This window comes from Chinchilla lanigera, unplaced genomic scaffold (assembly GCF_000276665.1).
Source record: "Chinchilla lanigera isolate Chin_1 unplaced genomic scaffold, ChiLan1.0 scaffold00044, whole genome shotgun sequence".
Classification (NCBI taxonomy): Eukaryota; Metazoa; Chordata; class Mammalia; order Rodentia; family Chinchillidae; genus Chinchilla; species Chinchilla lanigera.
Genome location: NW_004955445.1, coordinates 13,620,894 through 13,645,809, shown reverse-complemented (window position 1 = coordinate 13,645,809; position 24,916 = coordinate 13,620,894). Strand labels below are relative to the sequence as shown.

At 50.7% G+C, this 24,916-nt stretch overlaps 2 protein-coding genes across 4 annotated transcripts in view; both read left to right on the top strand.

The window, feature by feature from the left end:
• Positions 1-24,803, top strand: L3mbtl1 (l(3)mbt-like 1 (Drosophila); the record flags this gene model as incomplete). The annotated part of the gene is given in 21 exon segments (XM_013518251.1): positions 1-146; positions 335-561; positions 889-1,030; positions 1,248-1,398; positions 1,529-1,652; positions 2,255-2,339; positions 10,096-10,184; positions 10,683-10,787; positions 11,592-11,727; positions 12,070-12,161; positions 14,057-14,208; positions 14,761-14,837; positions 15,395-15,480; positions 15,657-15,767; positions 16,181-16,295; positions 16,710-16,809; positions 16,951-17,148; positions 17,242-17,291; positions 19,901-20,058; positions 20,480-20,542; positions 23,885-24,803. Coding segments are annotated over 21 exon segments (2,532 nt in total). The 3' UTR covers positions 24,020-24,803.
• The window catches only part of Sgk2 (serum/glucocorticoid regulated kinase 2), a 44,176-nt gene continuing 39,749 nt past the window's right edge, over positions 20,490-24,916 (top strand). For all 3 annotated transcript variants that reach the window (XR_001235575.1, XM_013518253.1, XM_005392499.2), the window contains exon 1: positions 20,490-20,542. Coding sequence is in view for 2 of the 3 variants with exons in the window: in XM_013518253.1 (XP_013373707.1) it covers positions 20,538-20,542 (5 nt within the window). In the remaining variant the exon portion in view is untranslated. The remainder of the gene's footprint in view (positions 20,543-24,916) is intronic.

The following is a 24,916-nucleotide window of genomic DNA, read 5'->3' as shown; positions in this document are numbered from 1 at the left end:
GCCTTTCGGGATGGAGAGTCACACTGAAATGGAGATGCTGAGGACAATGAAGGGGCCTTCCACGGGGGAGGTCAGTGTGCACCTGGTGGCCAGAGACAGCTCAGGTTCCGGTCCTCACCTGCCGGCAACTGCCTTCATCATTCCGGGTAGGTTAAGCCAGGTGTCGGGGGAGGAGAGGCATTCCCATACTAGCCAAAGCAGGTATGGATCCGGGGACAGGGTGACAACTTTCACTTTTCTACACCTGCCTTCTTTCACCTTCCTGTGCATGCAAGGCAGGATTGAGGGAGGGCCACCAGGCTCACCTGTGCTGTGTCTGTGTATCCGTTCACAGCCAGCTCAGCCACCCTTGGCCTGCCCAGCAATGCCCTAGATATGTCCTGCTTTCCGCGAGAGCCAATCCACGTGGGCACCCTGGAGCGGGTAGCCAGCAGCGAGCCAGTCACAGCCACTGTTCTGCCACAGCTAAGCGCTGAGCCGGCGGCCAGCTCTAGCGCCAGCACAGTGAGACTTCTGGAGTGGACTGAGACTGCAGCTCCGCCCCCTGGGAGTGGCCTGCGGGTCAGTGCCTAGGGGGATTGGCTGGACCCCTTGAGCTGCAGCTGTGGGGCGGGGCCTGTGGGCCGGGTCAGAGGCGGAACCTGAAGCAGAAGAGGGGAGGTTGGCAGGGACATAGACCTTGGGAGGGCTCGTGGGGCGTGGCTTAGGGAGAAGCGGCCTGGGATTGGGCCTGCAGGTTTGGGGGCGTGGCTTAGGGTGAGGCTGGGCGGAGCCTCGAGGGCTGCTGAGGCGAGAGTTGACAAGAGGCAGAGAGGCCACGATACTGCTCCCGAGGTGGGTCGAGAGCCGGTGCAGGCGTCGCTGTCCTCAAACTCTCCCGCGCTCCAGTTCCGGATAAGCGAGTACACGCCGCTGAGTATGGTGGGAATAGAGCAACCACCGAGCCCCAAGCGGCAGCAGGAAGGCGTGGCCGAACGCGAAGATGGTGGGGCCACGTCGGGAGGTGGCCGTGTGGACAGCCAACAGCCCGGTAGGAACCTGCTCCCCGGCTCCGAGCTGAAGCGCCACAACGGTGGGGCGAGGCCTGCGCAGTCCCAGGAGCCGTGGCCGGGGGTGTGACCCGAGGCAGTTCCCACAGGTGCACCGGGGGTGGTCCGTAGAGAGAGGCTGAGAGCTGTCCGGTGTGGACATGGGACCAGGGTGGAGGCAGCGCCCGAGCGGGTGGCTGAGGCCCAGTTGGCCCCCAGAGGGCCTCCCCCAGGACCCTCCCGAAGACCCCTCTCAGGAGCCCCCGGAGGATGCCCGCTCCTGTCGGTGCCAGGCCTGTGGGCCTCAGCAAAGCGCTGGTCCAGATCTTGGCCCCTCCAGTGATGCCTGCCCTCCGCTGTTCCAGGAGCGGTAAGCGAAGGAGTCACGGCCTTGCTCGCTCTGTCCGGTGCTCCAAAGCCCCATCCCAGTTCAGGGCTTAGGAAGCGGTCTGCGTGGCACAGGGCCTGTGGCCCAATGGCTAAGGCGGCTCCTCCCCCAGGTCTGTCATAGTAGAGAACTCCTCAGGCTGCACCAGCGCGTCTGAGCTCCTCAAACCCATGAAGAAGAGGAAGCACAGGGAATACCAGAGCCCGTCGGAGGAGGAGTCGGAGCCAGAGGCCCTGGTAGGAGGAGGGCAGTGGGGAGGGAGGGAAGGGGAAGACTAGAGCAGGTGCCTCCGTTCTCACTATCTGTCAGCCTGAGACACGGGGCTGGGTCAAAGAAGACACTCGTAATAACTTGCTTATATTTTCAAGTCTGTCTGGCTGGAGGGAAATAAATACATCACTCTTGATTTTCTGGAGATCCCACTTCAGTCCATTGTCAGGGTTAAGACACATTCACGCGAACTGGCGCCCAAAGCGGATGTGTAGGAGATGGAAAATTCCCATCACTGCAGTCCAGTAGGTAGGCCAGAGTCCGGGGAGCACAGACCTCATGGGCAGAGATGCAAAGAGACAGATCATAGAGAGTCAACACAGATTATAGTCTGGAAATAAGGCAAATTGCAGTCAGGCTGGGTAACTGCAGTATGTATGCTATCATGCGTGTGTGCCCGAGTGGTAACAGGCTACCCGCTGGAGCTGTGTTCCTGCTGGTGGCCTAGGAGAAATTCTGCCTGTTTGGGGCAGAACACACAGAGCCAAGGAGCCAGGCAGAGGTTCAAATCAGAGGCTGGGCCTTTACCCTAAGGACAGTAAGCTGGGATCAGGCTTTCCTTCTGTAGGAGAAGCAAGAAGAAGGAAAGGATCCAGAGGGACAGCCCAGTGCCAGCACTCCAGAGAGTGAGGAGTGGAGCAGCAGCCAGCCGGGTATGGTGCCTGTGTGTGCATATTTGTGTGAGTTGTGTGCATGCCTTTGGCGGTGCGAGCCTGGGAGTGTAGGTCATGGTTGTGTTGGTAGGTTGTCCATGTATCAGTGACCATGGGTGGTGGATGTGAAAGGGAAGCAGTGAGAGACTCTCTGGCTTGTGGATTTTATATGTGTTCTTGGGTGTTACGTTGTGTGTCTACCCTTTATTATCCGATTGTGTGTAGGCTCCACTGCCAGGGAAGTCTTGGCTCAGTACCTGAAGACATGAGCAACCTTCATCGGCATCACACATGGCATTGCTTTCCTTTGGTGGTGTAGGCAAGCTCACACTGGTCATTGTTCTGACCTTCCATTTAGGCAACAATTCTGGTCCTTTCAGTTCAAAAAAAATTGAGCGGAGGTCATTCATAGTCAGCTCTAGGCTCACACCCTTCTTTTTTCCCATCTCAGTATCCCCAGATGACAACTGTCTTCAGGAACTGAGTAGCATTTGTCACATTTCTAATCACCTAGGTTCTATGTGGCAGTTTGTTTGTCTGTCTGTCTTTGTCCCTCAAGATTTAGACTCCATTAACATAAGAACTGAATTAGTTTTATTAATCATTATATCCCAGATGCTTAACCTAGAGCCTCCTGTGGAATGGTTTCTCAATCAATGTTTGTTCAGCAGATGGATGGATGATTTATATGTTGCTGATTTCTCATGGGCTATGGGTCAGTTACATCAGTCACTGTCTTTTCCATCCCAAAGAATCAGAAGGATGGTACCAGTTCTTAAGATATCATTCTGCCCTGCTGGCCCCAGTACTAGTGGAAGATGCCCAACCTGTGTCCAGGGGTCAGAAATTTATAGCACTTCCTCCAGTTTCTGCCCACCACAGCCAAATCAAATTTCTACTGTAGTGTCTTGCCCAAGGCAGTCACATCAGGAATTCAAAGGCTTAGCTCTCTCCGATTTATGGCCTCATAATACTTACACGGCCGGGCATGGTGGTGCACGCCTGTAATCCCAGCACTCGGAAGGCTGAGGCAGGAGGATCGTTGGGAGTTCGAAACCAGCCTGGGCTACAAAGTGAGCTCAAGGCCAACCTGAACTGCATAGCAAGACCCTGTCTCAAAAAGACAAAAAAAAACCACCCAGAATCTACTTTTATTCATTTATTTATTTTTATCTTCTTGTGACAGGGTCTCGCTATGCAGTTCAGGCTGGCCTTGAGCCTCCCAATGCTGGGATTACAGGCATGTTCCACCACACCCAGCCAGATTCTACTTTTAAAAAAAATACTTACACAGAGAGAAAAGAAGTTATCTTACTACTGTTGGCCCAATTTCTCTATCTTATGTAGGGAAATAATTTCATAAATCAGTGTTATTTAATTTTTATTTATTTATTTATTTATTTTGCCTTTTGGAGGCAGGGTTTCACTATGCAGTTCAGGCTGGCCTTAAACTCACTTTGTAGCCCAGGCTGGTCTTGAACTCACAGCGATCCTCCTGCCTCAGCCTCCCGAGTGCTGGACTTACAAGTGTGCACCACCACACCCAGCCAAATCAGTGTTATTTTAGCTGGGCTATGTTGATTAGTACAGTGTGAAGCATCTTTATTTCAATACTTACTGGGAATTGAACCTAGGGCTTCACACCTACCAGGCAAGAGCTGTACCTTTGAGCTATACTTCCAGCTGCTGCCTTATCTTTTATTTACACCATTCACTATCTTGTTGTTGTTGTTGTTTGTTTTGTTTTTGAGACAGGGTCTCACTATGCAGTTCAAACTGACCTTGAGCTCACTTTGTAGCCTAGGCTGGTCTCGAACTTGCAACGATCCTCCTGCCTCAGCCTCCTGAGTGCTGGGATTACAGGCGTGCGCCACCATGCCCGGCTTTACACCATTCACTATCTTGACCTCAACTATGAACATGAGTGTGACATTGGTTTCTGAGTATTTTCCCCGTACCATTTTTTTCTTTTCTCAAGAAAAGAAACTCTATTAGTTGATAAAAGTTTGCATTCATGACTAAAATGTTTTCTATTTATTTTCTGGGTGTTCTCAAAGAAGAATCTGAGGGTAGGGATGGAGGCAACTGGATTGCCTGAGTATCATGTGTGCATGTGTGTGTGTGTGTGTATGTGTCTGTGTATGTGTGTGTGTGTAGAATCTGTGCTACCTGCACTGTCTTTGGCAGTCTGGTGGCCAGCTTGGATTCCTGTTGCACAGAGCAGAATGTCTGGGGCTAGTGAGTGCTCCAATGGTTTACAAGTTAGGAATATGTGACTCACATACACCTTAGACCTTCTCTATCATGTATTTTCTTCAACTGTTTTTGGAGACCAGGTCTTGCTACGTAGTTCAGGCTGGCCTTCAACTCACAGAGATCCTCCTGCCTCAGCCTCTCAAGTGCACTGGGATTACAGCCACCACAAAAGGTGGCTTTCTTCACCTTTTCAACTGCCATTTTGTATGAATAATCTCTGACATGCCACTGCAAAAGTTTTCACAACTTATTTAGTCATGAATAGCTATTCTGACCATTTTAACATCCACTGATATTCTCCCGTCATCTTACATTCTGCCCACGTCCAAATCAAGCATCTGTGGCAGCACTCTTCTGGTGGGCTCCTTCCCAGTTTCACAGCTTCCTATTCTATTTCCTTAGGGTTACTTTAGAAAAACCTAACTGGATTATTTATCTCCTTCCTATTAATTCTTTATGTATTCTGGATATAACCCTTTTTATTTACAGATATTCTCTCCCAGTCTATATCTTGCTTTTTCTTTTCTAAATGATATCTTTTGAAGAGCAAAAAGTTTTCAGTTTGATGTTGTCCAGTGTATCAGGTTTTTTTTAAAATGGTTAGTTCTTTACATATACTTTTTTTTTCTTTTTAAACCCTCTCCAGAATTGCTCTAAAAGCTCTGTTCATGGCAATCCAGGCTTTTTCTACTCTCCTCCAAATACCTAGTTTGAAAGCTGCCTTCACATTTTTAAGTATTTGTTATATTAACAGCTCTACTTTTTAAAATTTTTTTTTTCTTTTTTTCTTTTTTGGTACCAGGAATCAAACTCGGGATCTTGCACTTGCCAGGCAGACACTATGCCACGGAACTGTATTTCTGGCCCCAGCCCTATTGTTTGATAGCAGTTTTCTTAGTCCATTTGTGGTTGCTATCACAGAATACCATGGACTGGTTAATTTATAAGCAGTAGAAGTTTATGTGGCTCCCTGTCCCCGAATCTGAGAAGCTGGAGTGCACGGCCACAGTGCCAGTCAAGGGCTTTTGTGCTGTGTCATCCTGTGGTGGGAGGGCAAGTGAGCACACACGAGGCAGAGAAAGAATCAAGCCAAACTCATCCTTTTGCTCAGGGCCCCAGCCCTCGTGACCTAATCACCTCTAAAGTCCCACTTAATAAAGCCACAGTGGCAATTAAATTTCAGCCTAAGTCTCACAAGGTCTATTTGTGCTTATTAGAAACTGAAGGTGACTTTTATGGCTGTCAGCAGGAAAAAATAAGACCACAGCATTACCAGGTCCTGCTTCTTCAAATGTACTGTTCTCAAGCATTGGTTCGTAGGAGGTACATGTGAAACTGTAAAACACAGTTGTGAGGATCTTGGTCAAACTTTCAGTTTTGTTTTGTTTTGTTTGTTGAGATGATCTCTCTATGTAATTCAGATTGGCCTTGAACTCACTATGTACCCCAGGCTGGCCTCAAATTCTCTGCAATCCTCCTGTTTCAGCCTCCTGAGTTCTGGGATTACAGGCATGCACCATCATGCCTAGCTAGACTTTGAGTATCTTTTTGTTCCTTTGGTGCTGGGGACTGAACTCAGGGCCTCATATATGCTATGCTAGCTCATGTTCTCGCACTGAACTGTACCCTCAATCTACTTTCAGTGTCTTAAAATGAACTTATTATTGGCTAACCATACTCCACAAGAGGAGGATAAATACAAAGAAATATCTGTAGTGAGTTTAAAATAGACCCAGCACATGGTGGTATCCTGATGACTGCTCAGGTATTTGGTCATTCTTGAACTTTGGCATCCTATTCTTTTCTTTACATTTTAGTTCTCTCCTACAGAAAATGCCTACTGTGTCTTAGCACTGAGCTAGATGCTAAGAGTTCATAGTAACCAAAACTCAATACCAGCACTTAAGAAGTGTATGGACTCGGTGATCTCTGGGTGGTTCCTGGGAAAAAAACGGCCAGGGGATTTAGAAAATAAAGACAAGAGACAAAAGCTGGGGTCAGGTGGAGGCCTCTTCCTGATGGGCAGAAGTACTGAACAACAGCTGTAGGGGAGTTTATTTATACCCTTGCAAAGTTAGTGTGAGAGGCAAGGTTGCCTAGTGACTAATGACTGAAACTGTCCAGGCAGGATGTTTTTCTCAAGACTGAGGTAGCTTGACTGCTTGAGGCACTCTGGCTCTGTCCTTCCCTCACACATATGACCAGTCTTCAGCTTCAGCTGCTCCTAACAAGCAGCTCACAGTCTAGTTGCAGAGATAGATGTATAAACAAGTAATTAGTTATAATGTAATAGTATAATAGTTGTGTTTCAAGTACGTGTTTCAAATACAAAGGACTATCACAAAACAAACTGTTTCATGGAGTCAAAGAAGGTGCCATGGGGTAGGTTGAGTAACGTTTTTATCCATCCATCCATCAGTCCATCCATCCATCCATCTATCTATCCATCCATCCTGCTAGTCTTTTTTTTTTTTTTTTTTTTTTTTTTTTTTTTTTTGTGGAGGTACTAGGGATTGAACCCAGGGCTTTGTGCATAGTAGGCATGTACTGAACTACATCCTACCCCTTGTTTTTTGTTTTATTTTGAGAAAGAGTCTCCCTAAGTTGCCCAGGCTGATCTTGCACTTGTGACCCTCCTGCCTCAGCCTCCCAAGAAGTTAAGATTACAGGTGTGTAACACCATGCTTGGTTCCTTCTAGTCATTTAAGAAACATTTGTTGAGCACCTGTAATGTGTAAAGCCCTGAGATAGGTGCTATAGCTATGTTTGAGCCTGGAGGGGTGAGAAAAAGACAGGAGAATGGGATGGGGGAGGGGTGGCTTGGAAGAAGAAAGATCAGCCTGTGCAAAGGCACAGAGGCACAAGGGCATGGAACGCCTGATAAAGCTGAAGCAGCGTGGAGTAGCTAGTTTCCTGAGGATTTTATGCACTGTGGAAAGATGTTTTGTTTTGTTTTGTTGGCTGTAAATGAGAAGCTGTTGTGGAATTTAAGGCCAGAAAAAAACCCTAGCTTTTCTTTGTTTAGAAATATTCTGTGAGTAGACTAAGTCTAAAGCATAGGGATCAGATAAGACACCATTAACCAGGTGTGGTGGTGCACGCCTGTAATCCCAGCACCCACGAGACTGAGGCAGGAGGATCATTGCAAGTTCAAGACCTGCCTGGGCTACAAAGTGAGCTGAAGGCCAGTCTGAACTGCACAGTGAGACCCTGTCTCAAAAAGACAAAAAGAAAGAAAAGACACCCTTGGCTGAGGTTCAAAACAAGGGCAGTAGGGGCTGGGGATTTAGCTCAGCGGCAAAGCGCCTGCCTGGCAAGCGCAAGGTCATGAGTTCGGTTCCCGGTACCGGAGAAAAACCAAAACAAAACAAAACAAAACAAGGGCAGTAAACATGGAGAGGTACGGATAGAGTCAGTAGAGACCTAAGAGTTAGAATCAGCCAGACTGAAGGGTCCTTTAAGGGTCCAAGTTCCTGGCTTGTGTGACTGGATGAATGGATGCTGGATCACTGACTAGGATAAAGAATACCAAGAGGGTCAGAGCTTTGGCAAAGAAATTACAGGTTTGGTTGTAGTCAGGCTGAGCTTGCCAATGTGTTAGCTGAGAGCATCTTGCCTAAGGAAGCAGGAATAAGCAGAGGAGCATTTCTAGAAGTTAAGAGAGGATCCGTGTCACAGCTAACCTGTGTGGTGTCTTTGTACAAATCTTAAAAAGGTGCCTGTTCTGAGCAGACCAATTAGGAAAGGTCATCTTTCCTCCCTGTAGAATTCAGCCGCCTCACCCCCAGGCCTGGATCCCAGTGTACATTGCACAACCGCACACAGGAGGTTGGGGTTGGGACTTCCGTGAGCTGAAGGATGCATCTAAGGCTTAGCCCATTGTTCACCAATGGAAAAAAGATGCAGGAAGCATCTAGCTAATCCAGGAGCTTAGCTAGAGGAAGAGTCCCGTTATTACCCAAAGGGATAGTGGTCAGTCCTCTTTCCAGTGGATATATTTAATCTCTTCTTTCTGTGAGGGAGGTCACTACAGACCCTTCCAGTCACCTTAAGCATTAGGAGACCTAAAGGAGATGATGTATATGAAGTCTCCGTGGCACGTCTATCCGGTTTCTGGCACATAGGTGGCTCCACTAACTGGTATAAGCAGTGGTTTAAGTAAAACAAAGTGGTGCGTGATAGTAAACTATGAAGACTGCAGACTTGTATTATGTTTAGTGAGACTGTTGCGTCAGCACAGGTCGGGAATGGGAAGTGGCAGGGCCGATCCAGGAGTGCTAATGTTAGAGATGGCAGGTAGAGAAGGCGCTAGTCAGAGGTACCTGCTGTGGCCTGGGGTTCTTAGAGCTTAGCCACACTGGAGGGTAAAGGGCTAAAGGGAAGTGAACTCAGAACTGAAGTCCCCTGGAGTGGGACAGGGGTGCCTGAGATGAGAACTCTGGCATTACAGTCTGGGAAAAATAAGGCACAAAGCAGAATGGCATCCAGGAAGAAAGGAATGGACAATGTGAAGGGTTTGATTTAGAATAAGTGAAGATGTATTAGGCAGGGTGATATCAAATCCCAGGGGCAAAAACCAGCAAGACAGACCGTGCTAAGCCAGGCACTCAGAGGTTCCTACTCTTCCTCCTGCTGTGTAAGTATGAATGAAACTGAGTGCAGGCCTATGAGGGTTCTTGAGGAACACATCATGGTGTTCTTTTTTTTTTTTGTCTTTTTGAGACAGGGTCTCACTATGCAGCTCAGGCTGGCCTTGAGCTCACTTTGTAGCCTAGGCTGGTCTCGAACTCCCAACGATCCTCCTGCCTCAGCCTCCCGAGTGCTGGGATTACAGGCGTGCGCCACCACTCCCAGCCACATCATGGTGTTCTAAGAAACATTCTGGGTCTCTCTTAGGACAAATGATAATTTGAAGAGATGTGCTCTAGATGGAAGCGTTGCATAAACTGAGCATTGGCATAAATCTCCGAGAAAGCGTGATGGCTTGGCTGATGGCTTAATGAAACTTTGGTCCAACTGGGTCAGGTAGCCGTGACCTCAACGTTTGCTAGAGGAACAAGAACTTTAGCAGTTGCAAGACAGATATTTCATCTTCCTTCCAGGTTTTCCTGCTCATTTCTCCTTTTCTTCTTTCCTCATGAGTTGAAGTAGCACTGTGGTTAAGTTCTCTGGCTCAGGTCTTATTACTCATCTTTGTCCTTGTTACATATCAGAGGACAATGCGTCCCCGTGGCTAAAACTTGTTAACTTTAGTTGCTGTGTAATCCAAAGCACTTTTGCTGATGCTGAGGGGAGGGAGGGCTGGGCAGAATATGGTAGCCTGACCTTCGACTAAGCCTCCCCTCACAAGTCTGAGGCTGCTGGGCCGCTGGGCCTGGGACATCATAGTGTGTGGGGTCAGAGGGCATGTGTGACGGTAGATAAGAGATGCTTGGAGTTTGGGCAGGGGAAAGCTGTACATCAGGAGCCGGCCAGGAGTCACCGTCTCTCCTCTCCACAGCGTCAGGTGAGAAGAAGGAAGGCTGGTCATGGGAGTCCTACCTGGCAGAGCAGAAGGCCGTCACTGCCCCTGTCGGCCTCTTCCAGGACGTGAGTTGTACAATTTCCACCAAGGAAGAACTTATCTTCCCAGTCCAGACACTCACCTCCAAACTCAGACTTTCTCGGGGTTTCTTTCTGACATTCCTTGATGGGCTGGAATGGAAGGGAGAGAGTCTGGCTAAGGACCCCGAGTAGAAAAAGGCCACCGTAAAAGGCTTCCAGGTTGGGAATAAATGGGGAAATGGGGCTCAGACCTACTCACCACTGGACCTTAGATATTTGAATTCTGGTACCTTCTACTCAACTTGGTACTGACCTTTCCAGGTCTTGGGGCAAGAGGGATCCCTTATGTCTTGCCCTGACATACCTACCTCAGAATAGTCCCACAGCTCTTCTATCCCTTTCTGGATCCTGTAGTTTGGGGAGCATTGTTCCTTTGATAACACCAGGCAGGTGGGGCCTAAAGGCAGCTCCTTCACCCCAAGCCCACTAGGCAAGGCTAAGGCTGGATGGAAGCTGGGTCCTCTCCACTCTGTGCGTTGACAGTCCCAGGCGGTCACTCATCACAAGAATGGCTTCAAACTGGGCATGAAGCTGGAAGGCATTGACCCTCAACACCCGTCCATGTACTTCATCCTCACTGTGGCTGAGGTGAGCTGGGGCGTGGCTATGCCCTTCTGATGTCTCTCGTATAGGGTGATGGAGACCCTGGGGGCTTGGAGGGAGACAGGGCAGTGCCTCAGAAAGCAGTCATGTAAGGGACCAAGTTGGAGCACAGAGAAAGGAGAGAGAGAGTGTGCAAGAGAGAGAAACAGATGAAGTGCTACAGTGCAGTGTGGTATTACAGAATAAGCGTGCTTGGAAAGGTCTTAAGGGCTGGGGATGTTGGCTGGAATCTCTAGGACCTTCTGAGTTGTGCAAGAAATAGTCCAGTGAACATACCAATGATATCCACTGGGTGGCAAGGGCGAGCAGGGCTGCACAAGGAAGGAAAGCACCCTTCCAGCACAGGGAAAGGGCCTCTCTGAAGGGAGGAGTGTGAATGAGTGGGGAGTTCCAGGCGGAAGCAAAGTGAGTCAAGGGCCTGGGGCAACTGGTCATCACATTCAAAGACTCGCCATTACTTCAGCAAGACTGCGGAAGGGTGTGTCAGTGGGGAATGGTGACATGTGGCAGCAGAAGGAAAGGTCCGCAGGGACCCTGAACAGTCCTGAGCCTTGTGAGCACTCTTCCAGTTCTGCCCAGGGCTAGAGAGGGCAAGCAATTGTCATAGAGTCCACAACCAGCACTCAGGGCTCATGAGGAGGTAACCTGTCTTTATTGCAGGACAGGAGAAAGAAAGAAAGATGGGTTTGGGGGACCTGCTAACATTAGAGCCCCTGAGACACAAGCTGACCAGTGGGGAGTGGGGCATCCATTGGCATCGGGGTCCCTGTGATTCCCGCATGGGGCTAGGTGTGTGGCTACCGCCTGCGTCTACACTTTGATGGGTATTCCGAGTGCCATGACTTCTGGGTCAATGCCAACTCCCCCGACATTCACCCTGCTGGCTGGTTTGAGAAGACTGGGCATAAGCTACAGCCTCCCAAAGGTAAGGCCTATCCAGGTTTGTCCCCATGAGGCAGTAAGTCCTCTGGCCCATCCCTTTTTCCTGCCAGCCTTCCCTCCCCGTTTTCTGTCATTGTCCCCTGTACCAAAGCCTGCCTCTTCATCATATTCTGATATGACTCTCCCTGGGACCAAGCTGGCCAAAAGCCCCAGGACTTTTTCCTTGCTCTTTGAGCTTCACCTGCTTCAGCCTGGGGTTCCTGGATAGATTCCTGAGAATCGTGAGGTCCTCAGGCCTGCGTGATTCTGCTGCTTCCGTGTGGGGTGCCCTCACCATGGACCAGCCTCTGCACAGCGCTCTGTTCGTTCCCCCCGAGGGGCCTAGGTTACAAGGAGGAGGAGTTCAGCTGGAGCCAGTACCTGCGCAACACAAGAGCTCAGGCAGCCCCCAAGCACCTGTTTGTGAGCCAGAGCCACGTGAGTGCCCCTGAGCAAGAGTGGACATCACCCCCAGGCCAGAGTCACTGCAGCCAACCCAGGGGTTCTAACTCATCAGAATTGATCTACTGGTACTCTCAGCTTTGTTCTGGTTTCTTCTATCAGATGGAAGGAGCATGGCTGCATAGGGCCAGGGCCAGAGCGGGAGAAAGCTGGTGTAGGTTTTCCGCTGGTTCCTTCCTTCCATCCTGTCTTAGTCCATGTTCTGTGGCTATAACGAAATCCCCAAGGCTGGGTATTGCATGAAGAAGAACTTATTTAGCTCACAGTTTCAGAGGCTGAGAGTCCAAGATGAGGCGGCACCATCTGTTCTGCCTCTGAGGAAAGCCTTAGGGTAAAGGACACTAGAAGTGGGGGAGCACGTGTGGAAGAGGTCACAGGGCAAGTCAGTAGCCAGAAGTACTCAAGGGCCAGGACTGCTTTTTATTTTTTCATTTGTGCTTTATAGCAGCTCACTTTCACAGGAACCAACCAGCACCCTACAAGAACTACATTAATCTCTTCTGAGGGTGATGTCCACAGAGTCAGACCTCTCCCACTAGTACCCACCTCTTCAAGGTCCCCCCAGACTCTGCCACCCTGAGGCTGAGCCTCCAGCACATGAACCCCTGGAGGACCAAATGATAGCACTGCCCTGCTGCAGAGTTCTCCGTACACCCCCTCTGAGGCCACTTTCCATCAGGGCACTGCCATGTCGTTGCTCCTAATCCTTCCTTTGCTCTGCAGTTATTCTTCATGAAGTCAAAGGCTCTGTTCTGGGATCTTTGTTTTCCTTTTTTTCTGCTAACACTGAGGTTCTCCCATTCATTCTACCAGTTCACCCTTGTTTTTCCCTCTGTCAAGGCAACCACACTTTATTTAGCAGAATATCTTACATAATCCCAAGTGAAGGGTCTGAGAGATTTAGGGAACCCCTATTTAAAACATTGCCCTATTTGGAGGTGGGCTGTAATTCAGTGGTAGAGCACTTGCCCAGCATGTGCAAGGCCCAGAGTTTAATACTCAACACACCAAAAAACCCAAACTGAAACAAAACAAACAAAAAGCATATTGAAGGCCTGGGGTCCCCATATTGAATGGGCTGGGAACTCAGTGCTGTTCAGACAGGATCAGTGACCCCCTATCCCCCAGCTGAGTACCAGAGACCATACTTGGAGGGTCACAGGTGACTGGCAGTGTCCCACATGCTGTTGGGACAGGAAATGTAGACTTATAAGTCAAACTTGAAATCTTGTCCTGCTACTGACTAGCATTGTATTCTGGTTCAAGCTGTTTAACTTTTAAAACAGGAATCATGGCTGGGTGTGGTGGCGCACCCCTGTAATCTCAGAACTGAGCCAGGAGGATGGCTGCAAGTTCAAGGCTAGCCTGAATTACCTTGTCTCAAAAAAAAAAAAAAAAAAGCAGCACTGATAATACCTACCTCATGGAGTTGTGAAAGGAAATGATGCCTTGCACCTGGCTAATGGCAGGAGCCCTGTTAATACTGGACCCCTGCCCCACTTCCTTCAGGGAAGGAACATACCAGTGCTTCTTTCCCAGCTACTCCACTATTCCCCACCTGCCTTGGGCCAAGCCAGGCCGGGCGCGTGTGGGTAGGGGAGACTTGTATGCAGCTTGCCAGATCCTTCAGCTAAATGCATAGCCACTTACTAGTCACTTCTGCCACAAGTCCAGCCTCTGCTGAGTGTACCTGGAGGCCAGAAGTTCCTGAGCAGCTCAGAGCTCAGGTTATAATTGTGCCCTGAGGACCCTCATTCCCAGCCTATTTCTCCTCCATTTTCCCCAAGAAGTTCCCTAGAAAACTTACTTCTATAGTTTCCAGTGCTGGCTAGCCTGGCTGTAGCCACGGTAGCCCCTCTTTTTACCCCTAGAGTCCCCCTCCCCTGGGCTTCCAGGTGGGCATGAAATTGGAGGCTGTTGACCGCATGAACCCATCCCTCGTCTGCGTGGCCAGTGTGACCGACGTGGTGGACAGCCGCTTCCTGGTGCACTTTGACAACTGGGATGATACTTACGACTACTGGTAGTGGGAGGACCCAGACTTGGCCTGTGGAGGGAGGGGATGTCAGGAGCAGTGGGCAGGTACTTGCAGATCTCAGGCACCATGGGGCTCTGCTCAGTCTCCTCCTGGTGATCAGATCTGCTTTGGGTGGAAGATCATTGGCAGTCCTGTGGATATGTGATGTAGCCTAAGAAATATAGCTCAGGACCGGGGATATAGCTCAGTGGCACAAGCGCCTGCCTGGCAAGGGCAACGTCCTGAGTTCGATTCCCGGTACCGAAAAATAAAAATAAAAAATAAAATAAATTTTAAAAAATATAGTTCAATGTTACATATTTCATCTAAAAATACCCGAGTTAAGACGAGCAAACCCTATGACTCATGATTCTCCTTTAGATTTAATCATGTTCTAGAGTATTTAGTTAATCTGACAGTATTCTGACTCTCATTAACCACGTCTCTTCCTCTCACTAAGAAGTAAAATAGGGTGGGCCTTGATTCCAGGCTGTGAGGGAACGGCAGGCTCAGCCCTCCGTGTTCCTCCTGGGGCAGTGATGTGTTCTTCGGTTTCAGGTGTGATCCCAGCAGTCCCTACATCCACCCAGTAGGCTGGTGTCAGAAGCAAGGAAAGCCCCTCACCCCGCCACAAGGTGATCCTGTGGCCTGATCATGCCCCTTCCCAGGCCTTGCCCCAATTCCTCGCCTCCTGATCCCTTACCAGGACCTCATTCATGGGCTCCTAGGGCCAGGGAGAGAGGATAGATGTGGCCTGGGGCCTCAGCTTCTTGGCCAAGGAGTTGAGAACCCTGTGATTGTAGGAGAGTCCTGTGAAACACTGACTCCAGTGAGGTTTAGGGGAAGAAATTTAGATGCCCACCTCAGCAAGGGAGCAGGAAGTCCAAAGCAAAGAAAGTGCATCCTTCCTCCTGGGAATTCTACAGTCAAGATTCAGACAGGGCTGGAGGAAGAGGAACAGAACCAGGGTGAAGGGTTCCCAGGTGGCCTTGTGAGCTGTTGGAGTAAGTAGCGTGTGCTTGGTTTTCACCAGCACCTGTCTGCCCCAGGAGCCCAATGCAAGGCTGGCCGTGGTCATGGGGAAGAATTCCGCTACTAGGGTCTCTGCCCCTCTCATGTTCCTCCTCCTGCCTAGGGAACAAGAGCTCTCCCCACCCCCTGGGTGGCTCAACACTGCACTTACTTTCTGCAGATTACCCAGACCCTGATAGCTTTTGCTGGGAGAAATATCTAGAAGAAACTGGGACTTCTGCTGTGCCTGCCTGGGCCTTCAAAGTGGTAAGCTGATGCTCCCTTTCCCCAAACTGAACTCAGAAAGATGTGGAATGCTCAGCAGCCCTCGCTTCCCCTTTGGGCAGGCCACAGTCTCCCCAGCCATGGAACCTGGGCTCTCATTCTGGAGCCTCAGCTCTAAGGAGCTGGGCCTTGGCCTGAAAGCAGTTGTCCCCCTGCAGCGACCCCCCCACAACTTCTTGGTCAACATGAAGCTAGAAGCTGTGGACCGCAGGAACCCAGCCCTGATACGTGTGGCCAGCGTGGATGATGTGGAAGACCATCGGATAAAGGTGGCTCCAAGGCCCTAGTGGTGGGACAGTGATAGGTCATTTGGGCAGGAATTCAGTGGACTGGCTCAGGGACAAGGGGATGGCACAAGACAGGAAGTTGAAGGTTTTGGATCTCCTTGTTGCCTCATCTGTGTGACTTATTTTGGAGACTTGAACAAGTCATTTTCCTCTGAGCTTTAGTCTTCATCTGTGAAATAGGCCTAATAATCCTTGTCCTATCCAAGGACTAATGGGAGATGTCAGTAATTTCATCAGGAAGCCCATGGGAAACGAGAAAAAACTGATTATTGTAGGGTTGGCTCCTTCCTTCTGATAGCCCCAAAGACGGGAGACCCTGCTGGAGCCGAGAGGACTTCTTGGCTGAGCTGGGCTCCTTGAGGAATGCCTGACTGCCAAGGGCCTTTCCTCCCCAGCTCCACTTTGATGGCTGGAGTCATAGCTATGACTTCTGGATTGACGCTGACCACCCAGACATCCACCCCGCAGGCTGGTGCTCCAAGACAGGACATCCCCTGGAGCCTCCTCTCCGTGTGTACCCCTAGGGCACCCTACCCTTTTCCCTTCCCATCAACCCCTGAAAACCCTCCCTTCCTATAGCTTGGCAGGGACTCTGGCCCCTGTGCCCGGCTCTGACACAGAGGGCTACGGGCCCACAGCAATTCTGGGATCCTGTTCCTCCCCACCTAGGGCTGCCTGCTAAGCTGAGTAGGGCTTCCGGCTCCCAACCTGAGGGCATGGCCTCCAGGTTTCAGGGAAGTCTATGGGAACCAAGCCTTCCTTCCCCAGCATTGGGCAGATGTCCAGTGGCAGGAATGGTGACAGAGGGCCCTGTCCCCAGGGAACTAGTCCCTAGCACCAACTCCTGTGCAGAAAGGGTTCCTTGCCCTCCCTCCATCCTCCAACCCTAGGACTCTGTGTTGACTCCTCTTCCTGCTCTTCCAGGGCCCAGAGAGCCCAGCTCTGCCTCCCCTGGGGGCTGCCCGCCTCTCAGCTACAGGAGCCTGCCTCACTCAAGGACCTCCAAATACAGCTTTCACCACCGGTGAGTGGAGGCCTCCCACCAGGAGCCCTGCACCTGCGGAGTGAGGCCCATCAGGACGCACCAGACCTCAACAGGGCCGCACCCGGGAGGGCTGAGTGGGGACAAGCAGAGCAGCCCGAGTGAAGCCTTCTTCCTTCCCAGGAAGTGCCCCACTCCTGGCTGTGATGGCTCTGGCCATGTCACTGGCAAGTTCACAGCTCACCATTGCCTCTCTGGCTGCCCGCTGGCCGAGAGGAACCAGAGCCGTCTGAAAGCGGAGCTGTCTGACACGGAGGCTCCGGCCAAGAAGAAGAACCTCCCCAACCTATCACCGAGAAAGAAGCCTCGCCATCACGGCCGGTGCGAAGGCCAAGGGGTGTCAGGACCTGGGCTTCCTGGGGGCCGGGCCTCCTGTCCTGACCCCGCACCTGGACCTGGTCCCTCTCTCTCCAGGATTGGACGCCCTCCAAAGTATCGGAAGAGTCCACAGGAAGATTTCCAGAGTAAGCCCGGGTCCTCTGCGCCTGTGTCCTCCACCGGGTGTTCGCATGAGGGTCAGCAGTCAGTGGGATGAGACACCAGGGGTGCCTGGAGTGGGAGAAGCTGGCAGGGAAGCTGCCTCTGAGATTCCCTGAGAACCTAGAGCAGTGCCAAGAGCGCAGGGCGGGACCTTGAGTGACCTTGGGTTCCAGGTCCGTGGCCCGCTGTGAGTCTGTGGCAGAAGCACCAAGCTGCTCTCACTCTGCGATTCTCCATTTTGAGGCAGGTTGATGTCTCTCTGCTCTGCTCTGCTCTGCTCTGCTCCTAGGCTTCCTCGGAAGGAGACCGTGGCAGTCATTTTTTAGTTGTGTGACCTGAGCAAGTCACTTAAAATCTCTGAGCCTCAGTTTCCTCAGTTGAACACATGGGCAAAACCTATCTTTCAAGTCAGTACCTAGAGTAAGTTGCTACCACTGTTTCTGAGCACCTGCCTTGGGCCCAGCACCGCGCCGAGTGCTCTAGTCCCACCAGCATCCTGTAATGTGTCTGAGAGAGGAGGAATGCAAGGCTCAGAGAAATCACTTGTGCAAGGTCATCTGCCTTGTGAGGGGCTGAACCAGGATTCACTTGGACCTAACTTCAGCCACATGTGGCTGGCGTAACAGACGAGCACCCAACCCAAATGTCAGTTCACTTCTCAATCCCCTTTGGCCTCGTTTGCACGGACCATCATTACAAAATACCACTGACTGGGTGGCTTAAGCAACAGGCGTTTATCTCCAGCTCTGGAGGCTGGAATCAAGGTGCCAAGAGGATTGGTTTCTTTGAGGCCTCTCCATGATTTGCGGATGGCCGCCTTCCCACTGTGTCCTTGAATGGTCTGACTTCTGTGTGCAAGCATCCCTGGTGTCTCGTGGGATGTCCAAATCTCCTGTGCCTCAGTGTCCTAGTTTGTCATCTGCTAACAGTGATAGAGCCCCCTGCATGGTGTGGCAGGAAGCCTAAATGATGCAGTCATGTGCAGTGCATAGCATAGGTACCACAAGAATAATTATCAATCTGCATCTCTGGCTAGCTCCTCCTTGCTGCCATTTCATACTGTTTCCTGTTGGTGGAAACAGAAAGCACATCCTGCAGCCTCAGGCCTGAGTGAGGAGGGTCCTGGCCAGCTTGTAGGCCCTCAGGTGAAGATTTTTAGGGATAAGAACTCTAGTTGAAACCACATCTGCCCATCATGGTGCCCCTGCTCAGCTTCCTTGCAGGACCAAGCTGTGCCTCCAGAGGGCACCTCCCAGCTGACTAGAATTCTTGGGAAATAAGTCTTTTCTACCATTGAGACTGTGGCCCAGAGAAGGGAGGAAACACCCAGGGCCTTGAGGTCCTTCAGGGACAGAGTGGAGGCCTGTGACCTCTGTGCAGGGCCCCCCTGCTCTACCAGCCGGCTTTTGCCCAGAAGGGACACTGGTCACTCTAACCCCCTGGAGAAGACTTCGCTCACGCCATGGAAGGCTTCCTCAGCGTGGGCCATGGGTTCACTGCTGACCTATTCTTTAAGGAGGGTTGCCCGGGAAGGACAGGGCTTGGCTGGCTTCCTGTTGAGGCTCCAGAAGTTCAGATGTTGAAAGAACCAGGGGAACCGCTTCTCACTTGTGGTGCAGTGGTTAGGTAAGAAGCTGTGGTGGCCTGTGAGAGCCTGGCTGGGCTCTAGGAGGACAGACAAGACAGGAAGCCACCAACAGACCTGAGGCTATCCCCCAAGCCAATGCGAGTCTGTGAGGAGGCCCAGACGCAGGGCTTCAAAGAGCGAGCCCCTGGGTGGATGAGAGGCCAAAGTGTGGCCAGGTGGGGGTAGGTCTCTGAGTGTGCCACACTGGGTCTGGAGAGAAGGTGGCTGACCTGCAGGGAAAGCAGCTCCTTCGACACACGAAGGAGGGCTGTTTAGGCGGGCAGGTACCCAGGTTGGGGCTGATGAACAGAGGTGGTGGGGAGGAGAGCCCTCACATGCAGGCCCTCAGGTGGAGTGGGGGAAGTCCCAGTGGGCAACTGCCGGTCTGACCGTGCCGAGCAGCGTCAGTCATGGGATCCATGTAGCCAGTGTAAGGCTGGTGGCCAGGAACTGGGGCTTCGTGAGCAGAGCAGGAAGTGCCAGGCAGTGTGGGCTTAGGGAGCAGGCCCATTCGCCCTGTAGTGCCAGAGTAGACAGGCCCCAGAATCACCGTGGCTCTGGGGGAGCTGGTCAGGCCAAAGGCACTCAGGAAAGAAGGACAAACAGAACACTTCTCTGACATCAGAGCTGAGCTTGTTGCGTGTTGGGGACCACTTTGATGCAAGGCGTCTAGAGAACAGTGTCTCTTGAGGTGCTGCAACCTGAGAGAACTGGCCTGAGTGTCACACCACACAGCTGGCCGGAGGGTCTGTAAGTGAGGAACCCACTCATGAAGAACTAGCGAGCTCCAGGCAGGGAATCAGAGGACTGGTCACCCTGGTGGTTCTGCAGGCTATTGGAAGAGGCCACTAGTCTTGTCCTCTCTGATGGCCATTCTCCGCATGGTGTGGGTGCGGGTGTGGGTGTGGGCTGGCTCTGGGGTTCAGACTGTCTGCAGCATCGGCCCTTGGCCTTTCTGCTTTCCAGCCCTCGCTCCTGATGTCATGCAGCAGTCCTTCTTCATGTCGGCCTTGTCGACACACCCTGACCGCTCACTGTCCATATGCTGGGAGCAGCACTGCAAGCTCCTGCCGGGAGTGGCTGGCATCTCAGCTTCCGCCGTCTCCAAGTGGACCATCGAGGAGGTGAGGAGCTTTTCACAGCCGCCTCCTCTTCTTCCTCCCCTGCTCCTCCCTCTCACCACAGCCTGGTGGTGGTGGTGGTGGTGGGGTACTCAGGAAAGGCCCTGGTCAGGTGGAGCACCGTTCTCCTGACTATCACTCCTGTCCACTGTCCCTTCCAGCCGCCCAGCAAGGCTGACTGAGACACTGGGCCTATGGGGCAGGGGGAGGCATGTTGCCCACTGAGCTGGAAATCCAGCAAGGAGATAGGCACTAGTCCTGGGCCTCAGGAGCAAAGGGCCTCCCCTCACACACCGGCCAGCACAAAGATGCGAGCAAGCTCCAAGTCCAATGAGAAAGGCTGCGCTGGCACAGCCAGAGGCCAGCCCTTGCCCCACACTCCCAGCCCCAGCGCCGGGTCAGCGCATCTTCTTTGGTTTCCAAGGTCTTTGGCTTCGTTCAGACCCTGACAGGTTGTGAGGACCAAGCACGCCTCTTCAAGGATGAGGTAAGGAGCAAGTACAGAAGGGACCGCAGTGACAAGGTCACTGTGTCGTTGAGATGACAGGAAGCAAGTGCCCCACCCAGGAAGGGAGGGGTATCTGTTACTCCCCTGAGACTAGTCCTAATGACCTGTTCTTCTGGGAAGAATCTGGTATGGACTGTGGCCCAGCTTGGGAACACTGTAGTTCAGATCCTCTTCAGGAATGAAAGCACATCCTAGAGACAGGAACCCATTCACTCCTCTGCTTTCTGCCCAGTCTTTCGTTTGCCAAACTTAGCCTCATCATTGGTAGTCAGTAAATTAAAGTGGGTTTTTGTTTGTGTTTTTGTTGATTTGGTTTGATTTGATGCTGGGGATTGAACTCAGGCTTCACACCAGCTCAGCGTGCACTCTACTGCTGAGTGACATCCCCAGCACAAAGGTATTTTGAAGGGTGGGGATACAGCTCAGTGGCACAAGTGCCTGCCTGGCAAGTGCACAGTCCTGAGTTTCATTCCGAGTACCAAAAAAAAAAAAGATAATTTGAATGGCACAGTTATTACTATTAATTGCAAAGATCCTAATACATACTTCTAGTCAAAACCCAGAGCTTAGCAAAAATAAGAAACAATGAATTATGGGTAAATAATCCCAGCTTTGGCAACAGTCTGTGTTGGAATTCCACTGCTCCCAATTTGAGCTGTTTATTGTCTTCAAGCCTTCATCTTGCCTGTAAGATAAAGACAAAACCAGGCATGGTGGCACAGGCCTGTAATCCCAGCACCTGGGAGGCTGAGGCAGGAGGATCATTGCAAGTTTGAGACCAGCCTGGGCTACAAAGTGAGCTGAAATCATCCTGAGCTGCATAGTGAGACCCTGTCTCAAAAAGACAAATAAATAAATAAAATATATGGAGAAAGAGTGGGTATAATGAGCATGAACTCGCAGGGTCATTATAAGCATTGGAAAGGAGGAGGACTCATTATACCATAATGTCTTATCACTACTGTGTGTGTAAACATATATGTGTGTATCCATATGTATATACACCATACAGCTGTGTATAAGTGTGTAACTTATAATATGTGCATGTTGGTATATAGTGATATTTATATATCCCCAAGTACAGTGATATTTACAATATTGCTGATTAATATGTAAGTACTGATAGCTATGCATCACTATGGTAGGGCAATATATAAATTATATTACTGTGTGAGAAGTTTGGGCACAGTGGGAGCTCTATAAATGGTAGTTCTGACTCTTAGGACACAGTTGCCCTTAAATAAAGAACTATACTCTGACTCTCCTAATTGTAGAATTTGAACTGGAAGGCACCTTTGAGTTTATTTATTTAGGTTTGAGGTAAAACTCTTTTTTTTATTTTAAAGAGAAAAAAATAAAACAAACTTTCAAAACAAGATAATAGGAGGGTAACAATGGTTCATGCATTGCGTATGGGACCTTTGAGTTTCATGTGTAGGGCTTTTTTCCAAAGAATACAAATGTCCCTTCTATATATCCACCGCCGCCCAAGACTTAGGTGCCCCAAGTTGCCCACTCCGGGTCAGATGTCCGTAAAGAGTCCATGCGTCTTTCCCTGTCTTCATCCAGGCCCAGCGCAGCTGGTTTCTTCCTCTGGTCCGGGGTGGTGCCCCCCAGCCCACAGAGTCAGGTGACGCGCCCACCTGAGCAGGCCTTTCTCGAGCCTTCCCACCAGGGCGCGGCTAGGGGAGAAGCAGGGAAGGAAGAAGAAGAGGAGGAGACTGAGGAAGGGCTCATCTTAAAAGCACATATAGTGTCACAAGTTTTAGGACGGTGCACTTGAGCCCAGCCCTTCAATCAAGATATAAAACATTCCCATGCCCCTTTTAGTCAGTCAGTCCTCACTCCAGATGCAGCCACTGTTCTGATTTCTAGCCCCATAGACTCACTTTGTCGATTCTTGAACTTGTATCAAAGGAATCGGATACCGTGTACTCTTCTGAATCTTTTTGTTCAGTATAATGTTGTCGAGGTCTTTCCATGTGAGTATGTGCGCTCATAGCTGTTTATTGTTGATTAGTGCCCTGTGGTATGAGTGTACCACAGTTGTCCGTTCATAAGCATTTGAATGGGTTTCCCTTGCACAAGTGCCTAGCCCTGGGTGTCCTCACTCACCTCCACAGCTGGGCTCTCCCCTTCCTAACTCTACCTGTATATCTGTCCCTTAGAATTCACAGCGATCACCGTTTCCCAGATTTGCTTCACCTATTTTCGGACAAAGTAATGTTAAGTTACAGGCCCAACATGTCATCCCTGTGTACTTTAGCTTGCATCTCTAAAACTAAGGACCTCTCTGTATCACCTCAGTACTGTAATCCCGCTAACAGACTGACAGTAGCTCCTTGGCACCATCCCATACCCAGACTGTATTCAAAGCCCCCTACTTGCCTCAAAACCTTTTTTGCAGTTTTTGAGTCAGATTCAAACAAGGCCCACATAACTGATTTTTGTCGATATGTTTCCTAGAGATCATTCTAGGATAGTGCCCCCCCACTTTTTTTTTCTTTTTTCATGATATTTAGAGTCTTGTAGAATGTTCTCTTGGACTTGTCTTGTTTCCTTGTGATGTCGCTCCACTTGTTCCTCTGTTGCTTGTATTTTCTATAAACTGAAGGTCAGATCCAGAGTCTTGGTTAGGTTTAGGTTAAATCAGCTTCTCATTCGCGCTCTCTCCTCTCTCTGTCTCTGTCTCTGTCTCTGTCTCTCTCTCTCCCCCTCTCTCTGTTTTTTGGCAAAAGTAGGTCAGGCAACACAGTGTCCCTCATACTGCATCACACTGGAATCCCACGGGACGTACACAGTGTCCTCCTGTCCCACCGTTAGCCGCTAGCAGCACTAAGACTGAGGGGGTTCATTTGGGGATAGCAACAGCAGGGATTTTTTGGTGTTTTTGCTTTTGACATTTCAAAGATGTTAATCATACTCGTTGATTTGGAGGTGCTTACACAGCTTACAGGGGGTCTGGGAAACATTTACAAGGTGGTTGACTAGCTGCTCATTTTCATTTTGTCCTAGTCGAGAGAGGGATGGGGAGGGAGAGGGAGAGGGAAAGGGAGTGCGAGTACATGCGTGTGACTCCGGGGAGCCAGTGGCTATCTTTCGTTCCTTCTCCATCCCATGCTGTCTTCCTTTTCTCCTTTCTTCCCCTTCCTCCTTTCTCCGTGTCCTCCTCTTCCCCTCACTTCTCCCTCCCTTCCCCCACATGTGACACCTTGGCTCCCACATTTCCCCCCCCCTGCGCACGTCCTCACCTGTCCTTCACCCCTTCCCCTTGACCCTCTCCGCCTTCTCCCCTCTCCACCTCCCTTCCCGACCCCTCAGATGATTGACGGCGAGGCCTTCCTTTTGCTGACACAGGCGGACATTGTGAAGATCATGAGCGTCAAGCTGGGCCCAGCCTTGAAGATCTATAACGCCATTCTCATGTTCAAAAACACTGATGACACCTTAAAGTGACTGGCCGGGGCTGGCCCTCCTCCGGTGCTTGCTGGGCCTCCCTCTCCAGCTGATGGTTCCTTCCTGACTTGAGCCCCTCGTATCCCCACTGTACCCCACCCTCTGTATCTGACCAGGCCTGGTCTTTCCTAAAAGGTGCAGAGGGGCCCTAGGGAAGGTAGAGAACTGGCCCGGGTCCTGGAGCTCATTTGCCTTCAGGGGCACTGGTGAGGCCATGACTAAGCTGGGGCATCACTGAGGGAGTCAGTTGGAGGTACCCTGTCTGAGGAACCCCCACATCTCCTGTTGACTGTGCGCGATCAGAGGCTCTTTCCCATAGCAGTAAGGAAGAATCTGGTAGAGCAAGAGTCCCCACCCTGTGGCTGTTTTTCCTTTCAGCATCTCTGTATTTTCTGTTCTTGGCTTCTTTCCTCCTACCAAGAAGTGACCCTTCCACAGGCATTTATGTATAAAGGCACCTCCTCCCTTTCTCCCTGCTGGTTTTATAGCCTATATTCTGCTGCCCAGTTTCCTGGGCCATGACCCCATCCATGGCCCAGCCTGCCCCATGGCTCTTCCCTCTAAACATGTGAGCCTCAGAAGCATGTCATCATGGTTGGGTGTGGTGGCACATACCTGTAGTCCCAGCACTCTGGGAGGCTGAGGCAGGATGATTCAAAGTTCAAACTCAGCATGGCAATTTAGTGATTTAGTGAGACTCTAGGGAGGGCACAGCTGGAGATGTGACTGAATGCAAAAGCCCTGGATCAATCCCCAGTGCCATCTAAGAAAGAAAAGGAAGAAAGGGAGGGAGGGAGGGAAGAAGGAAGGAAGGAAGGAAAGAAGGAAGGAAGGAAGGAAGGAAGGAAGGAAGGAAGGAAGTAAGGAAGGAAGGAAGGAAGGAAGGAAGGGTGGATA